This window comes from Vidua macroura, chromosome 6 (assembly GCF_024509145.1).
Source record: "Vidua macroura isolate BioBank_ID:100142 chromosome 6, ASM2450914v1, whole genome shotgun sequence".
NCBI classification, from domain to species: domain Eukaryota; kingdom Metazoa; phylum Chordata; class Aves; order Passeriformes; family Viduidae; genus Vidua; species Vidua macroura.
This window is the reverse complement of record NC_071576.1, coordinates 8,843,857-8,860,600: the sequence shown is the minus strand read 5'-3', so window position 1 is coordinate 8,860,600 and position 16,744 is coordinate 8,843,857. Positions and strand designations below refer to the sequence as shown.

Here is a 16,744-nt window from a genome sequence, read left to right as displayed (position 1 = left end):
CATAATTTATTGCAAAAAGTGGAGATGCTCACCTGAATTCACACTGGAGGCCACTTGGTGAATTGCTTCAGCAGTCAGAAGTGCTGCAGCCAACCAGCTCTGGGCAATTGTACAATGAAGCTTGGAAATGGCTGTGTTTTAGATATAAAGGTCAGAAAGAGGGAGTGATGTAGGGCAGGACTCGTGGTGCAGTTTTTGAAGCAGACAGTGGGTAGGAGGCATTCCCAGGAGCAGTGTCTGGGGTGGCAGGAGGCAAAGGGCCAGGGGAGAGCAGCAGGTCTGTGCATGACAATGGCAGCCCCTGAGGGTAGAAGTGCTGCCTAAATTCCCTGATGCAGTGAGTATGTAACTAACACACAGCAGAAATAAGCAGACCACAACAGAAGGGTAAGTGTTGTTTTGACAGTGTTCAGCACATTCCTGCAGTGTGAACGGATGGAGGGCAGCTGCCAACACCCTCTTCAGGCACATGGACAGCACCTGATTGCAGCAGCAGGAGTATCCATGCCCATATGATTAGAGGAGATAGAAAAAGACATAGAGAGATGACACTGGATGGTTTTGCATTAACCTTTGAATGCACTCAGCATTAGCACCAGTGAAAGGCAGTCCCAAAGACTGCCTCAAGTCCCCGTCCTTCCCTTCATGTCTCCAACCCTGATAGTCTGGAAATGAGCCCATAGCAGCAATTGTAATTGTCATTTCTGCCTTTTGCCACTTAGAAGCAAGCAGAAGAGCTGGCAGCTTGTGACTATAAAAAGGGTGTTACCAGCTGCCCCCAAGGAATAACACAGGAACCTATAAGATAATAGTGTTTCTTATTAATTCTTTGCTCCAAGATAGCTGTTGGGAACCTTTATGTTCACTTCTGAAGAGAAAGACTGATGTTACATGAAGAAAATTAACCAGCTGGCATTTAGAAAAATGGCCTGTCCGTGCAGCCTGTGGTCTCCCCCTACATTTGATAACAAACCAGCTGTGTGTGGACACAGGACCATTTTCTCCTTGTCTCCAATGGCATTAGGGTGAACTGCTGGAAGAGGATACCAAAAGGGCTCAGGCAGCGGAGGATGGTTGGGCATACCCTTAACTACACAAGTTGTGGCATGGGGAAGCTGGGGAATAGTACAAAGACTTTACCACTAACTTTGAGAACATTTTTTTTTATCTTATATTGTAACAATTTAAACTCACCTTCAAAGATCAAGCACAGAAACATTGACTTTTCAAATAATTTATTTTTATATTTCACCAAATCATAAAAAGCCGATGCACTGTTCAGCAAAAAGCATCAATATATAAAACACATTAACTCGTTATCAGTAATGCTGGAGTGTGCCACATACACTGAACCCAGTCCAGCTCCTACTAAAGCCAGAGGAAACTCAGTGACTGCACTAGCAGAAGGATTGGATTCAGCATTTTTCTTTGCTGAGTGTTTACAAAGGGCTATATTAAAATGCTAGTAAAAAGCTTCCCTTTTAAGACTGTATCAAAACAATAATAAACCTCACTCCCTTTCTGGTTTTGTCAAACACATGCAATTAAAGCAGTCATTACACTGCAAAAGACCATACAAATAAACAGAGATAATATTCAAAACAGGCCAGGCTCTACCCTCAGCTTGTGTGGACTGGCGTGGCTGCTCACAGGGTAATCTATGTACACTGGTGAGGGATCTGCTCCTCAACTGCTTTCAGTGGTTAAACAAATTTTGAAAAAGTGTTCTGTTTTCTCCCCAAATACCCACTGTAGGAACATCTTAGGAAGCATTAAAAAAAAAAAAAAAAAAAGTAGATCATCTAGGCTCTTATACCCTTTAAAGCTTTTCCCAGATGGCCTTAAGAGACAGTATGAATGAATACATACATCAGAGGACACATATTTCAGAGAGGCTGAAATGCTTTCAGGCTCTGCACTGACTTACAAGCAAGAAAGATCTTCTTCAGATCTTTGCAGGTGGTACCACACAAAACCACTAAACCTTTTAAAACTACGAGTGCTAATGAGCTACCCTCACAAATGCCAACTCTACAGAGATTTGGGAACAGTCTTTCCTTCCCCAGGCAAGTCAAGAGCTGCACTGGACTTAGGGCCAGATATCTGGATCTGCTTTCCTCCAAATCTGGTGGCAATGTCAGCACCTTTACACCAGATACCTGCACAGCTGGCACAGGTGGCTCTCTCCAGACGCTGACTTTAGATCAGCACATGCTTCAAGAAGATGCTCTGCAATTTGTGAGGCCACATGAGTAGGTGGGGGCTGAGCAGGCCAAGCAGAGGCTGAAATTGGTGTCAATACCACTCCCTCATTTCACAGCCCAAAAGCTGAAATCCCTCATGGGAAATGTACTGACTCCTCATTACCTATTTCTGTTCAGACTGATGCCACTGTGCTGCACACCTCAGCTGTCCTTGTCTCTGTTAGGAAGGGATGTGAGAAATAAGACCTAATCAGCTTGATAGCAATAAAATCCTCTCTGAAGTTTGCAGGAATGTTTTTGAAGATTAAAGGATGCAGAGGAGGGAAACTTCAGTGGAACTGTTGGGGTGTTTTGTTATTTTTGTTTTGTTTATAAACATTCAAAAACCTCTCTGGAGTGTACTTCAGATCACAATATATTGATTTCTCAATAGTGTAGCTTGGGCTGTTTTAATTAGAGTGTATTTGACCAGAATTGCTCTAATACCAGCAGCCTGTACTGGCTGTGGACCCCAGTAGAGTGGTCCCCCCAAGGAAGGATTCTGTTGAGTACAGAGCTTCTCAGCACCACTGAGCAAAGGGACTGCCTGCTGCTCTCAAAGAATGTGGTTCAATAAAAAGGCTGCCAGCAGCTTATGAAGTGAAATGCTGGGCCCTGTTTCAACAACCATGATTAAAAGTGTTGCAGCAGCCTAGAAAGTGGAATGGATTAACTGATGCAACCCAGATCCCGTGTGTTCCAGCAAGATGTGCTGTGTTTCAGACACAGACTGTTGGACTTCACATTGTTAATTGGGAGAAATAGTTCTCTCTGCTGCAGGAGAGGTGGAGTGAAGAGTTCTGGACTGTGTAATGTGGGATACCATGACAGTTTTCAAACAGTTTTTTATGGTTTAACATAGCACTCGTTTACCTCCACCAGGCTCCTGGAGAGACTGGTGGCACCAGCCTTGGAAACCTCCCAGAGCAGCACATCACCCAAATCAGGCCTGGCTTATGTAAAGGGAAGGGTTCAGTGTCACGATCCAGAGAGGCTGAATGAGAACAGGGAAAATTCTTGACTGCTATTCTTAATTTCTTGACAACACTTTCCATAGAGACTGCAATTTTTCTCACATTCATAAATACACTTCAGAGTCTGTATCCAAGTGGAGTCAAATTTGCCCAATTCTAGGGGGAAACAAGGAGAAAATAAGGAGGAGATGAAGAGTAGTTTAGTCTCAGGACAGTTTACTCACTTGTGTGAGAAATCATCCAAGATACCAACAGTGCTTACAAATCATCATTCTCACCTCTTGGCAGGTTGGTTCAACCCTCACTTTACAACACAGTTGAGTGGCAAGGGGGAACAAAACCTTCTCACATTGGGTTTCCACCACATACAAAAAATTAATTCTACTTCAGTGAGCAGCTCTTGATTCCAAGTAGTTTATCTCCTTGATAAACACCAGAGCCAGCATGCTAAATAATTGTTATTTAGGAATTTCAAGCCAAGTAGAAGAGCTCCAGCAGAAGGATTCAAGGGGGATCAAGGATAACCTTTCATGTCTAACAAATTGCTGTTGTTGTCTTTTTATTTTGGTGAGAAAAAAATAAATTAAAAAATCCTAAACCAAACTTATATCATTATTTGACCAATGTAAAGTGCTATTCACACAGCACTTCTCAGGTACTTATGCCCGTTTTTTAGCAATGAGGATTTTATAGCGAGCTAATAAGCATTAAATCCTTTAGCTGTCTATGGAAATAGGATTTAGACTCTCAGATGGATTCAGTTTTTTTTCTCTACTGTATGCAATAACAGTTCAAGCAGTTACAGTAGCTGTGAGAGGTAGAGATCTTTAAGCACTCGGGTGAATACATTCACATTAATCTATGTTTGCAATAGCAGTTCAATTGCACTCTTTGGCACAGACAAAAAAAGTAAAGAAAAAGCATGGCTATGCTAATGCTCTTCCCAACAACAGGATGGAAAAACATTATTCATAAAGTGCCTGCACTGAAATGAAGCAGTACTTGCTGTATCTTAAGTAAATTTTGTTCTAACATTCTGTTTGTTCAGAAACAAATAATAGTTTTTTTTGAGAGAGTGCAGTTCCCCTCTACATCAAGAGAGCATCAAAATGCTGTTTTCTATGCAGTTCTTAACTTCATAGATCACTGAGTTGAATTTTGTAATTTAAAAAAAATCCATTAAAAAAATATTTAATGCATATATGTGAGTACTAAAGTACAACTCAGGATAGTTTTCTTCCTTATGGAGGACAAAAATAGAAACATGTACTTCAAGGCACTAGTGCCATGAACAGAAATAGTTTTTAAACAATTTCTGTGCTTATGAAGTTACATGAGCATTTTGTCACTACAGGTAAAGCCTTCCTCTTTTACCGGATTCCCTAACCAGAAGGAAAGGACATTTGTGGTCTCCAAAGCAAACATTCCAAGAGATAAAAATGGGCTGTTTCCATCAGCAAAGGAAATGGTCTGAAGCACAGATTTAGGATGCTCACAGCCAGGATGCTCATTTGCTCAAGGATACTTGGGCCATTGATAAAGAAAAAAACCCAAAAGTTTTGTCATAATCCAGATTGGTTTTTCAGAAAATATTGTCAGTCTTTCCAGTATAAATTACTGTCTGGATTTTTGCTAAAGTTAGAATTTAAATGGTAAAAGTGATTTTGCATGCAATATGTCTGAGAAGGCTTTGGAAAAGGGAGATGACAAAACCCACATACACCCAATAGCAGGTTTGTGTGCAACGTGACTGTGAAGTGTGAGCTCCTCTTCCTTGCAACTCTGCTTCCACCCTGAACACTACCTAGGTTAAATCAGCAGTTAAATCCCTCCCCAGTTCCATACTGGGGAGTGAAGGCCTTGAAGGGAAATCTGACTCTGCTCCTAACTGGATTAATTTAGGCTAGCAGCAGGACGTTACTCAGATAAAGGGGAGGGATTAAAACACCTGCAAACCCACATTGGAAACTCATCTCAGCTTTTGGTAGGTTATGCATTGGCCAGTGCTTTCCTACTCTGCCCACATTAATTCCACCTCTGGGTATCATAACCTTTGTCATTGCATGAGTCCCAGTGCTAAGTAAAAGGAAGTGTAGAAATTTAAGGCATTCTAACAGTTACTCCAGCAGAAGCTGCTTGTTTGGACAAGCAGCAAAGAGCCTATATCCACAACACAGAAGAGCAGTGGAGCTGGCATTTGTCTGTGTGTGTTGTACATACACAGAGAATGCTTTCATGACAAGGTCTGTACACTCAATCATCCATCACTGGTTATTACAACACTTCCTTTTTTAAGGGACCAAAGAATAGCTGCTATAGTACAAATGTGTCCTTCAGTTTTTACAGTAAATCATCATGCTATTATTTTTGTGATTCTCCCTGAAATTTCCTAGCTGAAAGATGCCTCATGAGTTAGTGGTATAAGATGCTTTGAGCATGAATGCACTCATGAGGAAGTTCTGTTCCAAAAGATGGCTGCAATTATTTCTCCATTATAAAAAATAATAATTAACAGCATTGATCTAAAAGCTCAGATGACACTTGTTAGCTTAGATTCTTCTAGCCCAATGAGGAATTGGTGGGGAATTCAGCCACAGATGGTAGCCAGAGAATATATTTGGTACAACAGAATAATAGTGTGGCACCAGCCCAGTGCCTTGGAAAGGCCACAAAGCTTTCCCCCCTTGCACCATGTGACAATAAATAAATAAATACAAGTACCACACAGTGTTCTAGTTCTTTGAATACAACTCTTGCTGGAGTTGTATTCTTTGGACATGGAAAATTAAAGGTATTGAATTGTCACAGAAATGCAAAATTTGACTCAGCCCCACCATGTGCTGGTTGGCAATGGGTGACTAAAATCAGACATCAGAAATGTGCAAAACAGAGGAGTGCATGAGAGAGAGCACAGGTAGGTATGTATGTGTGCATAAATTATACCACAATTCTAACACATTTCCAGCTTGGCATCACCAGCTTGGCCTGAGTGCCTAAGCTTTAGGAGAAGAGGTTGCAGAAAACTTAGTGCAAATAAAAAACACCAAGAGTGTCCAATAACTGGGAGTCACAGGATACCCTTCCTCCCCTTGGGTCAGAGAGCTTCTCACTCCATGCTCTGCCTTCTGACTCACACAGGGGCTTCCATCAAATACAGTTTTGCTATTAAGTACTGCTGAAGCTTGCAAGGGGGTACCAGCCTCACCCCACCTGGTCAAGGCAGGGAAGCTGTGAAAAACAGTCCCATTCACATGGGACTCACAGAAGAGCTTCAGCCTTTTTTCATTTTGCATGGCAACTCCAAACCCAGGACCAGTGTTTGCTGCTTCTCATGGAAGTGGAAAGGAGGAAAAAGATCTTGAGACAGGAGAGGTAGAAGACAGCATGAGCTCCAGACAGCCTTGCCCACAAGCAGCATCCTCTCTTTCAGAACCAGAAACAAGGCTTGGGCCCTGGTACCTCAGAGCAAGAACCACAAGAAGACACTTGTTATCCTCTGCTTCATAGTTCTTCAAACCCTCAGGCAACACCAGGAACAGTGGTCCCAACCCACATGTCACTTCAGCCTAAGCCTGATTTGGCATATACATAAAATATATTTATTATACAAAGCAGCATCATGGTTCCACACAAGGAGTAAGGCATGCACTGAAGTAATTTGTGGGAAGAGACATCACTGCTGAGTGAAAGTGAGACTGCCTTTTACAGCTGGAGAAACTGGGGAAACAGGCTAACTTACAAGACCCAAACTCTACTTGGTATGTAGAAGGTCATTCCCTGGCAGTGGAATCAGGTACTTGCAAGGGTATATCTCCTACTAGGGGTAGAGTAATTTAGGTTGAAAAAGACCTCTAGGATCATCCAGTCAAACCATTAACCTGGCACTGCAAAGGCCACCACTAAACCATGTCCCTCAGTGCCACATCTACCTTTCTTTTAAATACACCCAGGGATGGTGTCTCCACCACTTCCCTGGGCAGCCTGTTCCAGTGCTTGACAATCCTTTCAGTGAAGAGACTTTTCTTAATATCCAAACTATTAGACCAAATAAATTTTAAAAAAAGTCACTCTGACAATCCTGATATCTGAATTTTAAAAAGGCATTAATTAACTTGATCTCTGATTCCCTCTCCAGGAGTCCTCCTCAGATGTCATCTCTCAACTACAAAAAAAGCCACAGCTGCAAAGCTTTCAAAGGAATTGCATTCTCTTGTGGGCAGAAATCATGCTGAAGAACAAGGCCTCTCTACAGAGAAGTGTGGCCAGCTGGGGTTATAAGCAATGTTCACAGGGCTGGCTTACTGCTTAGGGCCCATGGAGGGCTTTTTCTCTAAACCTATGAGAACATTTTGGCAGTTAAATACAATGTCAGATTTTATGCCCTAAAATGCTTAATAACTGAGGGATTTTTCATGACACCAAATTCTGTTTCAATGAAATGCTTAAGCTGGTACTTAACTAAGCATCAGAGAGTCCCTAGAAGACAACAGTAAATCTGCATGGTTGTGCTAACCCCAGGCTTGAGCTCTGATGTGGTAGAAGCCTGCTGTCCTCTCTCCCCTCATTCTGATTTACCAGGTCATATAATCCTGTGTGGTTTGCACTTCTGTTGCAATAAATTCAGTCTCAACTCAAACACAGGTACCAAAGGCAGTGTCAGCATACTCCCAAAAAAATCTTCAGTCCAAACTTAGTTGTTTGCTTAAGTCTTCTGCTGATCTGGGGTCTTCTGTGTAATGTGTACCTGGGGATAAATGCTTAATCCTAGTACAGCTTTACTTCTCTGCCATGCAAATCCCACACTCCTCTGAGTGACTCTTCTTAATTATCAGAGCTCCCTCTGATCTCAACAATCCACCTGATTTGTTGAAGCACTGGCCAAGCAAAACTGAAAGCAACAACACAGTCACCAGTGAGCTTTGTGTAAATAGCAATTCTTCCGTTTCACATCAAAATTCATCTGCCCTGGAACTCCTGCCCATGAGTGAGGAGAATGGACCCATTCAGCACTGAACTATCTATAAAATAACTCAGCTGTTTGAACCCCTTGCTATGTTTATATATAGAAACCTACAATGCAAATGCTTACAGTAATTTTGCATATCCTATATGAAATAAATATCACAAATAAATTCTAATATTCAAAACAGAATAGTATACAATGTTAGGGACCAAGTTACATTTATAAATGCACAAGCATTAATACTATCTATTCGGCTTAATTTCTTAGTATGCAAGTTTCAGCAATTTCTAGCTACACTTCACTTCAGGAGTCATAATAAATACTGCTCATGCCAAAATCTAAGAAGAAACAAAACCACAAATGTTCTCTGTCATCCTTCCATATTATACACAGTATTTGGCAGGTGCTATAATAATACACGGGTTTCATGGAATTCATTAACACTGTCCAATATCAAATATCAAGTCTGGAACACAGGTCTCTATGTTTTAAATAAAATCAGAGCAGGAGCAACATGTTTGTCAGCACTGCATCCATACACAGCGAAAGCAGAGACAGCGAGAGCCTGCACCTGAACCAGAGCTGCAGCTTCCCAGGATAAAGACAGAACAGGGGCAGCACTGGCAAAAGGGAGGAGAAGGACTGAATGCAGCTCCAGTTACAACTATTCTGAAGAATAGTTTGAAGAAATAGCCTGGATGCTGTAGCCTGGTCTTGCCAGCTCAGTCCTCAGAAATGGCCCCTGTCGCAAAAGCCAGTGATGGCACGTGGGAGCTCTGCTGACAAGGGCAGGTTACAAATTTTGCCTGCACAGGACAGAAAATTTGCTGTGCCATAGGCACATGGGGCAGTTCATTCTCTTTATCCTAATATCAACAATTTCTCATGGGGGAAGTGAGTGATTCTCAATTGCATTTCATTTCAGGAAAAGAAAAGATTTCACACACTCGATACCCTGACTCAGCTTGAGCTCACATTACTGAATAATAAAATCTAAATCCTGCCCTGGAAATTGGCTTACACTTTAGATCATGCCACTTTTGTCATCTTGCAAAGAGGATCGTGAAGGGGATCTTCCTAGCAACAGCTCCTTCTCATGGATCAGGCTGTCTAGCAGATCCTCCTGTCTGTAGTTGTGATAGACCTTCAGGAAAGCCAGAATGGTAATTGCCAGCCAAGTCAGCCAGGCAGCCCAGAGACCAAACTGGAGAAGGAAAGAAATCATAAAGAGGTCAGTACAGTATTGTAAAAACAAAGTCAGCTGTCCAGGTGGTTATGCAAACCTCAGCTGGACCACAACCCATGGAGTCACACCAAGCCTAATCCAAGGTGGTGCTGGCTTCTTCACTTTTATGGCATATTTCTTTCCTAAATGCAGTTATGCCTGAGCTGGGCATCTAGATGCCAGTGTTGGCAACAAAGACAAAAAATTGGCTTGTGCCCAAGAAGCAGGATTACTTTCAAGAAATGTTCCAGGCAGGCTAATGCCTCTTTCCATGTGGGGAAAGCATAAGACTTTGTAAGGCTGCAGCCCTGCAGGGATGGACCTGTCATCCCTGCAAAATTAGTACGTGCTCATGTCCCAGTGTTCACTGACTCTGATCATTGACTTAGAGCTAGAATGTTCAATAGAAAGATTGACAGCCTTAGAGGTCTAATTCTCATGGATTCATCAGAAAACAGCCCTATCTGAATGAATTAATCTTTGATTCTTTTCAATGGTCTGATATTTACATAGCTTAGGTGATCTCAGTTGAAGTCAAGGAAGCAAAACTAGGAACCCCACAACGTGGTACAGGTCAGAAATTATTTTGAACAGTAATGAAGAGATCCAGGATACCAGAGTACTGCAACTTTTGCAGCTCTCATCCTTTGGATGAACAATAAGTTTTCTATCATGATTAACAAGATCACTGGTAAGGTGAGGCTTTGACATATCTGCATTCAAAACTGTCTGTTTTGAATTTAAAAGGCAAATGTGCCCATCACTATCATTCTGATTCAGCACTTACTGAAGTCAGTGGAAACATTCCCATTGATTTCTGAGAATGGTAGCTCAGCTCCAGCAATCCCAGGTCAATAAGCAAATGGCAAATTAACTGGAATAGAACCATGACTTAGTCTGACCTACCTGTGCAATAGCAAATTGGTCGTAGAAAGCAGAGTTTTCCAAGTTCAGCTCAAGATCTATATCCTGCAATTCTTCACAGCTACCCAGAAAGGCATTTGGAAGGGAAAAACAAAAGAAGAAAATTTAAGAGATTCTAGGTAAACCAAATATAAAATGAAACAATATATTAAATGTATTTTGAACAGTCACAATGGCACATTCTATCAAGGGATAATTAAGTTATTACAATCATCAGGTTGTTTGCTGATCTTCTCTATGATAAACTAAGATAAAAATTACTTTCTTTTACAAGAAAAAAAATTATATGATAGCACAAATCTTTCATAAGTGGAATTTTAAGAGTTATTATGAACACAGCATCCTTAAACCCCTCTTTCCCACTGCCCCTTCGCCTCCCACAGATTTGCCCCTGGCATCACCCCAGGTTGGCTGTTTCACCCCTCAATGAAACAAAGTGTATGATCCTCTGTTACCTTTTGACTTCATCAGGAAAAGCCTCAGAAGAAGGAATTGTGTTTTTGTTTCAGATGCTCCAGCAAGGAGACGATACTCTGATGGTAAGATAGGGGCTGCCTACAAATTTTACAAATAACTTGGACCATTATTGGTGTGAAAAATATCCCAGGATTTTGAGGTTGTCATTCTACCTCTTGGTTGATTTCTGCAGCCTCTTCTCTCTCCTTTTCAGTGCTGTCGGTCATCTTGGGTTCTTACCCGAATATTCGATTAGATGCTTTTTGTAATTGAATTTTTAACCGAATATTCGAGTAATTCGATTAATCGTTGCAGCCCTAAACAGAACATTCACTATGGCATTTTACAACATATGACAATGTGCAACATAAATGTATGCTTTAAATAGTACATTTATTCAATATCATATGACATAAAATGTCACATTTTCCTCTCTCTTCATCATTATTTGTTTGATAGGAGAAAATCTTCCTCGACTTTTCATGTTTCCTATAAGGAGCATAAGCATCGTGGGATACAGTGGACCATTTTAGGAGCTCTACATTTTGTGTCTGTAACAAAGCATCAGCCATCTGTACTTTGCACTTACAAAGTGCTTTCCATTCTGTGGCTCTCAGGGCATCCACAGCATCAGTACAAGGCAAGGAACTCTACCCCAAATGTTTTGTCTGATGATGAGTTGTGGCACAGGCAGGATAAGTGACTTGCCTGGTGTCACACAGTGGGTTGAGGGCAGAACCAGGATTGCAAGCCAGGAGCCCTGGCCCCCAGCCCCCTGCCCTACTCACAAGACCACACTCCCCACATTCTTAGACAATCTCTAAATCTAGCTTTCCTTTGGAAATAAAAATTTTAACATAATGGATTTGCTTTCCATGTGATCATGACCACAAAATAGGATGGAAACACACTTTTCTTTGTGGGCTTCTAAATAAAGAAAAAAGTTTGATTTGCTTTGTTTTGTTACACATGAAAAAACTCTGGATTTTCATATTACAGATGCCTTCTCCCCCTTTCTCACCTTGTGTGTAATAACTACACTTTGTAACACCACAGTTCAATTGTTCCTATATGAAAAAAAATAAAATAAATAAAATGTATTCTTCAATACTAACCTATTTGGCATGCTTCCTTTTTCAGTAATTGCATCACACCACATGTTAAATCCTACACTCACTATAGTGCTGGCAATAAATGTGATGAACACCACAAAGGCGCTGATCAGCAGATTCAGGAAGGCGTAAAAGAAAGAGCTGTAATAAAAGGGAAGAAAAATGTAACTCATAAACAGCTGAAACACAACATCAGCAGTCTCTGTAAGCAGCACAGAGTGGGCACAAAGATATCAGTTTCCATTTAAAACACATCTTTAATTAAGAACACCTAATACATTGAAACACTATGCACTTGTTTTTGAGTCACAGTACCTTCGCTTACAAATGCTTTTGATTTTGATTTCTTTTTTAACCATAAGAATATGTGGCTATATATAATAAGTGGTGATTGTTCATATACAATGTGGCTTTCATTAGCTGTAATGATGAAAATCACCGTTGTTTAAAAAAAATGTTATTTGCTCAAATTATGTAGTAACTGCAGCTAAAATTATTTCATGACTTAAGTGATAATTGGAACAAAAATTGCTTAGAAGAGGGAAACTAAAAATAAAAAAACACAGAACTGATAGCTATAATCATTATAAGCAATGTAACACAAGGCACTGCCATCACAGGACACGAATCTCAGTTTTATGGGCAATTTGCAGAGCAGGCCAGCTTCTCCCGGGATTTCTCTGGTTTTGGTGTCAGTATGCTATGTCTGCCAGCTGAATATCAATTTACCTCAGCTCCATTAAATCTGCCCCACCAGGGCCTGCCCTCAGCACGTGCAGTGTTTGGAGTGGGATGGGTGGGATGCTTACAGATTTCCCATAAGCCATGGAATCACTCACTCATTTTCACTCTTTAAGTCCTCACTTGAATTTTAGCTGTGAAAAGTTTCTAATCCCGCTCATCTGACAAAGCCCTTCTCTACCTGAAACTGCTCTAAGTGGCTGTTTAGAATAGGATACCTTGGGATGTCATATTATGTAAAAACTGGACATCTGCTCCAGGTTGGAGAAAGACTCCAAGAAGAGTCATCCTATTCAGAGTGTGTGGTAAAGATGAATACGACAAATTTCTCACCAGTGCCACTCAATGTGCTGGTGATAGAATGAATCTACTCACCCCAGAGATGGGAAAAAACCCTCAGTCACTTATTTTCCCTGGTTTCTCATTAAATGAAAAGCCAAGAGTTTTTTTTAGAGTGTTTGAGTCCTGGAAGGTTCTGGGCTGGACAATCCTAGTTTCTATGGCTTATACATGATAAATTTGTGACCTCAGGAAAACTTCTTTAAAATGAGATGAGGAAGCAGTTATCAGCAGAGTTAGGATGTTTGCTCCTGGGTTGATGTTGCTTTAGAGAGACTGTCTAGGTTCTCTCCAAACTGACAGTTGTCCCACCCCAAGACTGATAGAAAAGTGAAATACACCACCTTCAAGAAGTGCCCCTATAGACTGCAGTGGGTGCTGGATGCCAGGACACCTGATTTCTGGATGAACACTAAGCTGAATCCTGCTCTGGCTTAGCTGGGCTTGGTGAAGTAGATCAGCTTACCTCTGCTGTGAGCTGGGGTCACCCATACAGTGAGAGCTGCTATGAGATACCAGATTTTTGCATGTTCTTCGCCCTGACTTCACACCTAGCATGGATTTCATCCCAAATGTTGCTAAAGTCAGATCATATCCTCTATGTGCACCTTAGCATGGTATGCTGGCCCAAGAGGCAGAAAAGACTTGAGCTGTTCACAGAACAGAACAGACCTGGAACCAGAATTAGTAACAGCTCTAGAAAAGGAGCAGTTACCAGGACTATTCAGTGGGCCACCACAGCCCAGGATCTCCAGTTCTCTCTCTATTTCCTACCCTGCAGCAAGAGAGGTTCCATGGTCCAGGATCTGACCTTCCACTGACAAAACAGGGCTCAGCCTTGCACTTGATTTGCATCTGACAAGAGAAACCACCACTGATGCCAGGGCGTCCTCGCAGAAAACTGCTTATTTGGCTCTCTAGATCACCTGATTTTTCTTCCTTAGATTAGAACTTCAAGCTATGCATTGCAGATTGAGTGAAAGTCCTTTAATAATGAGTGTTTGCGCTTAAAGTTTCTTTGCAATCCTAGCAACGAAGTATCTGAGTTATACCTCTACCCTTCAGCTGAGCTGAAGAGCCCCAGGCTGCTGAGGCAAGTGGTGCTGAGACCCTTTTAAGGTTTTTTTAGCAGTTATAAGTATCTGTCAGCAGTCATTCAAATCGTTGCACATGAAAGATGCAAAGGGTGCTAACTAACCCTGACTGCCTCAGCTGGCTCACCCTGGAGCTGGCCCAGTAGTAGCGATTCTCCTCGATAGGATCATCAGTTATCACATTCTGGTTCTTCCTCAGCTACCTCTAATCAGAACAGACAATTATCATGTACGGTGAGGAGCTCACATTTATCTCTCCATCCAAACAGAAATGTTTTGGCACCCATTTGAACTGTTAATAAATGGCTGTCTAAAATCAGGACAGCGTGAGCCCTGCCTGCTTTTCATATGGTGGCTGATGTGGAACGGGACAGACCTTCCTTCTTACCAAGAAACTGCTCTTCCCAAGCATCTTGCCATGTTGTACCCTCCTGTGGTCTTCTGTGGTTATCATCCCAACTTGCTCCATCTTTGCTCCCCATCATCCTACAGCCTTCTGCCTTTCTTGCCTGGAGCAACTCTGAACAATGTTATACAACTCCTGAAGGAGCCTGAAGGAGCTCCTAAAGGGACACTTTTCAGCGATCTGCCCAACAGTTTTGAAGTTAACATCTACTTTTGAAAGCAGGCCAAACATCTATTCCAAATGTCACCATTACAGGATTATTACTGCTGGTTTCTTCTAAAAATTAGCTAGCTCTGACCTGCAAAGCATTGAGATTCAATTAACACTCTACAGATATTGGATCACCTAAGGAGGCTGGATTCAAAGATATTGAGAAGTATGTGGTTGTACTTAGTGTAAGGCACACACTTTTAATATGGAGTAAGTTTCTGGTCCACACTTACTACAGCATGTTTGAGTAGGTTTGAGACCACTCTCAAGCAGGTTGAGAGTGGTTGGAAAGAGCCAAAAAGAAAACACTGCTACCCAATCTCCAGGGTTACCAAGCCCAGATGTAACAGCTCCTTACCCAAGAAACCTCTAGTCCAAATAGACCTGGACAGGAGTGATTAACCCTTGGCATGGTTCCTAAACCATGGCAAAAATATCTTCCTAGTTTAGACAGGCACCAGTGCATTGTCCAGCCCTGGCCCTGCAGCACCTGGGTTACCTGCACCGGGCTGTCTGTTCTCTCAGGCCACCAGAGAGGCAAGCACAGAACATCACAGTGCTCCTGAGCTGCTGCCTGGCCACCAAGCCTCCCACTACACCTGCTGGGGTGGGATGCTGTGGAATCCTTCCCCACGCTGCTCCAGGATGCCCCTTGGCCTGTCTGAGCACAGGAACCAGCAGTCATCCGCCCTGAGCTGCTGCAGGAGCATTCAGCGTTGCTCTCACGTCGTAACCAAGCAATAGCTGTTGTCTGCAATAGCTGCTACATACACAGCAAAAGCAGCACAAAAAATAGAGGGGGTCACCAACTTCTCCCTTCTGGCCCCCCACACACAACCATGTTGTTTCAAGGTTTTTCACACACCCAGTGCACACCTGGGGAGGGCCTTCTTTGGCACGGATGTGTAGTGGGACTGTGGTCAAGAGGCACCTGCGAGCCCCAGCCTCTAGCATCACCCCACGGCCCCCAGATCCTTCCATGGCAACTGCAGCTGAGTGGCCACATGCTGCACCAATCTGACCCCCCACCCCACAGGAGCATCCCCTGGAGAGGGCCCTGGAGCTCTGGGGGAGTGCCTGGTGTGTGTGCAGACAGACACGGGCCATACACCACCTGTCCCCAAACCCCTCTGGGGAGCCCGATGACCTGGATGGTGCAAAGCCCAGCGCTGCACCCCCAGACTGCTCCCACGTGCCCCAGCCTGTGGGAGGGATGGGCTTATCCCCAGGGATACTTACTCCTCGTGCCCTTTGCAGAGGAAGAAGAGGGTCCTCCAGGCCTGCACTGTGGCCAGCAGCAGGGAGAGGAGCCCGGTGAAGATGCTAAAGCGGCAAGCGGCCTCAGGCCCCCACTCCTGCACCGTGAAGCGCTGCCGCTCCACCGTCAGGTTGGCGTTGAGCCACATGCCCTCGGTGAAGAGCAGGCACCGGCCGTGGAAGTCGTTGCCATTCTCGGAGAGTGGCACCACCACGATGAAGCTGAAGAGAAAGGCCAGGAAATAGCAGATGCACTGAGCGAAGAGGAAATTGCTGAGCGCCATGTCCGCGGCTCTGCGCAGGCAGAGGGAGGGAGGGAAGGAGGGAGGGGTGGAGGGAGGGATGCGGGAGGGAGGGATGCGGGAGAGAGGGATGCGGGAGGGAGGGATGCAGGAAGAGGGATGTAGAAGAGAGGGATGCAGGAGTGGGAGACGCAAGGGAGCGATGCGAGGTGGGACGCGGGGAGGATGGAGGGATGGAGGGAGGAAGGCAGGCTGCAGCAGTAGGCGGTGGGGAGGGAAGGAGGGAGGGAGGATGCGCAGTGCAATGCAATGCCATGCAGTGCGGTCCGATGCCTCCTCCGGACACGGCTGCTCCCTCTCCCGCAGCCCGAGCTGCCCCTGTGAACGACTTCAGGGCTTGTAGGGGAAGAGGGGAGCGGAGAGAGGAAGAGCTGTTGTGGGGTATCCCTCTTCGGGAAGATCTGGCTGCCAGTACCCTCTGGCGCCCAGGGGGTTAAATCACTCCGTGCGTCTCCAGCAGGGCTGGGGACCGTCGGTGGGGGATGCCCCTAATGACAC

The 16,744-nt window shown here is 43.6% G+C and overlaps 1 protein-coding gene across 1 annotated transcript; it reads right to left on the bottom strand.

The window, feature by feature from the left end:
* Positions 1-9,141: 9,141 nt before the first annotated feature.
* Positions 9,142-16,228, bottom strand: TMEM179 (transmembrane protein 179). Its single transcript, XM_053981205.1, has 4 exons — positions 15,927-16,228; positions 11,901-12,038; positions 10,312-10,390; positions 9,142-9,384 (listed from the first exon to the last, which is right to left on the bottom strand). The coding sequence occupies exons 1-4, from the start codon at positions 16,226-16,228 to the stop codon at positions 9,205-9,207; spliced, it is 699 nt and encodes a 232-aa protein (XP_053837180.1). The 3' UTR covers positions 9,142-9,204.
* Positions 16,229-16,744: the final 516 nt, after the last annotated feature.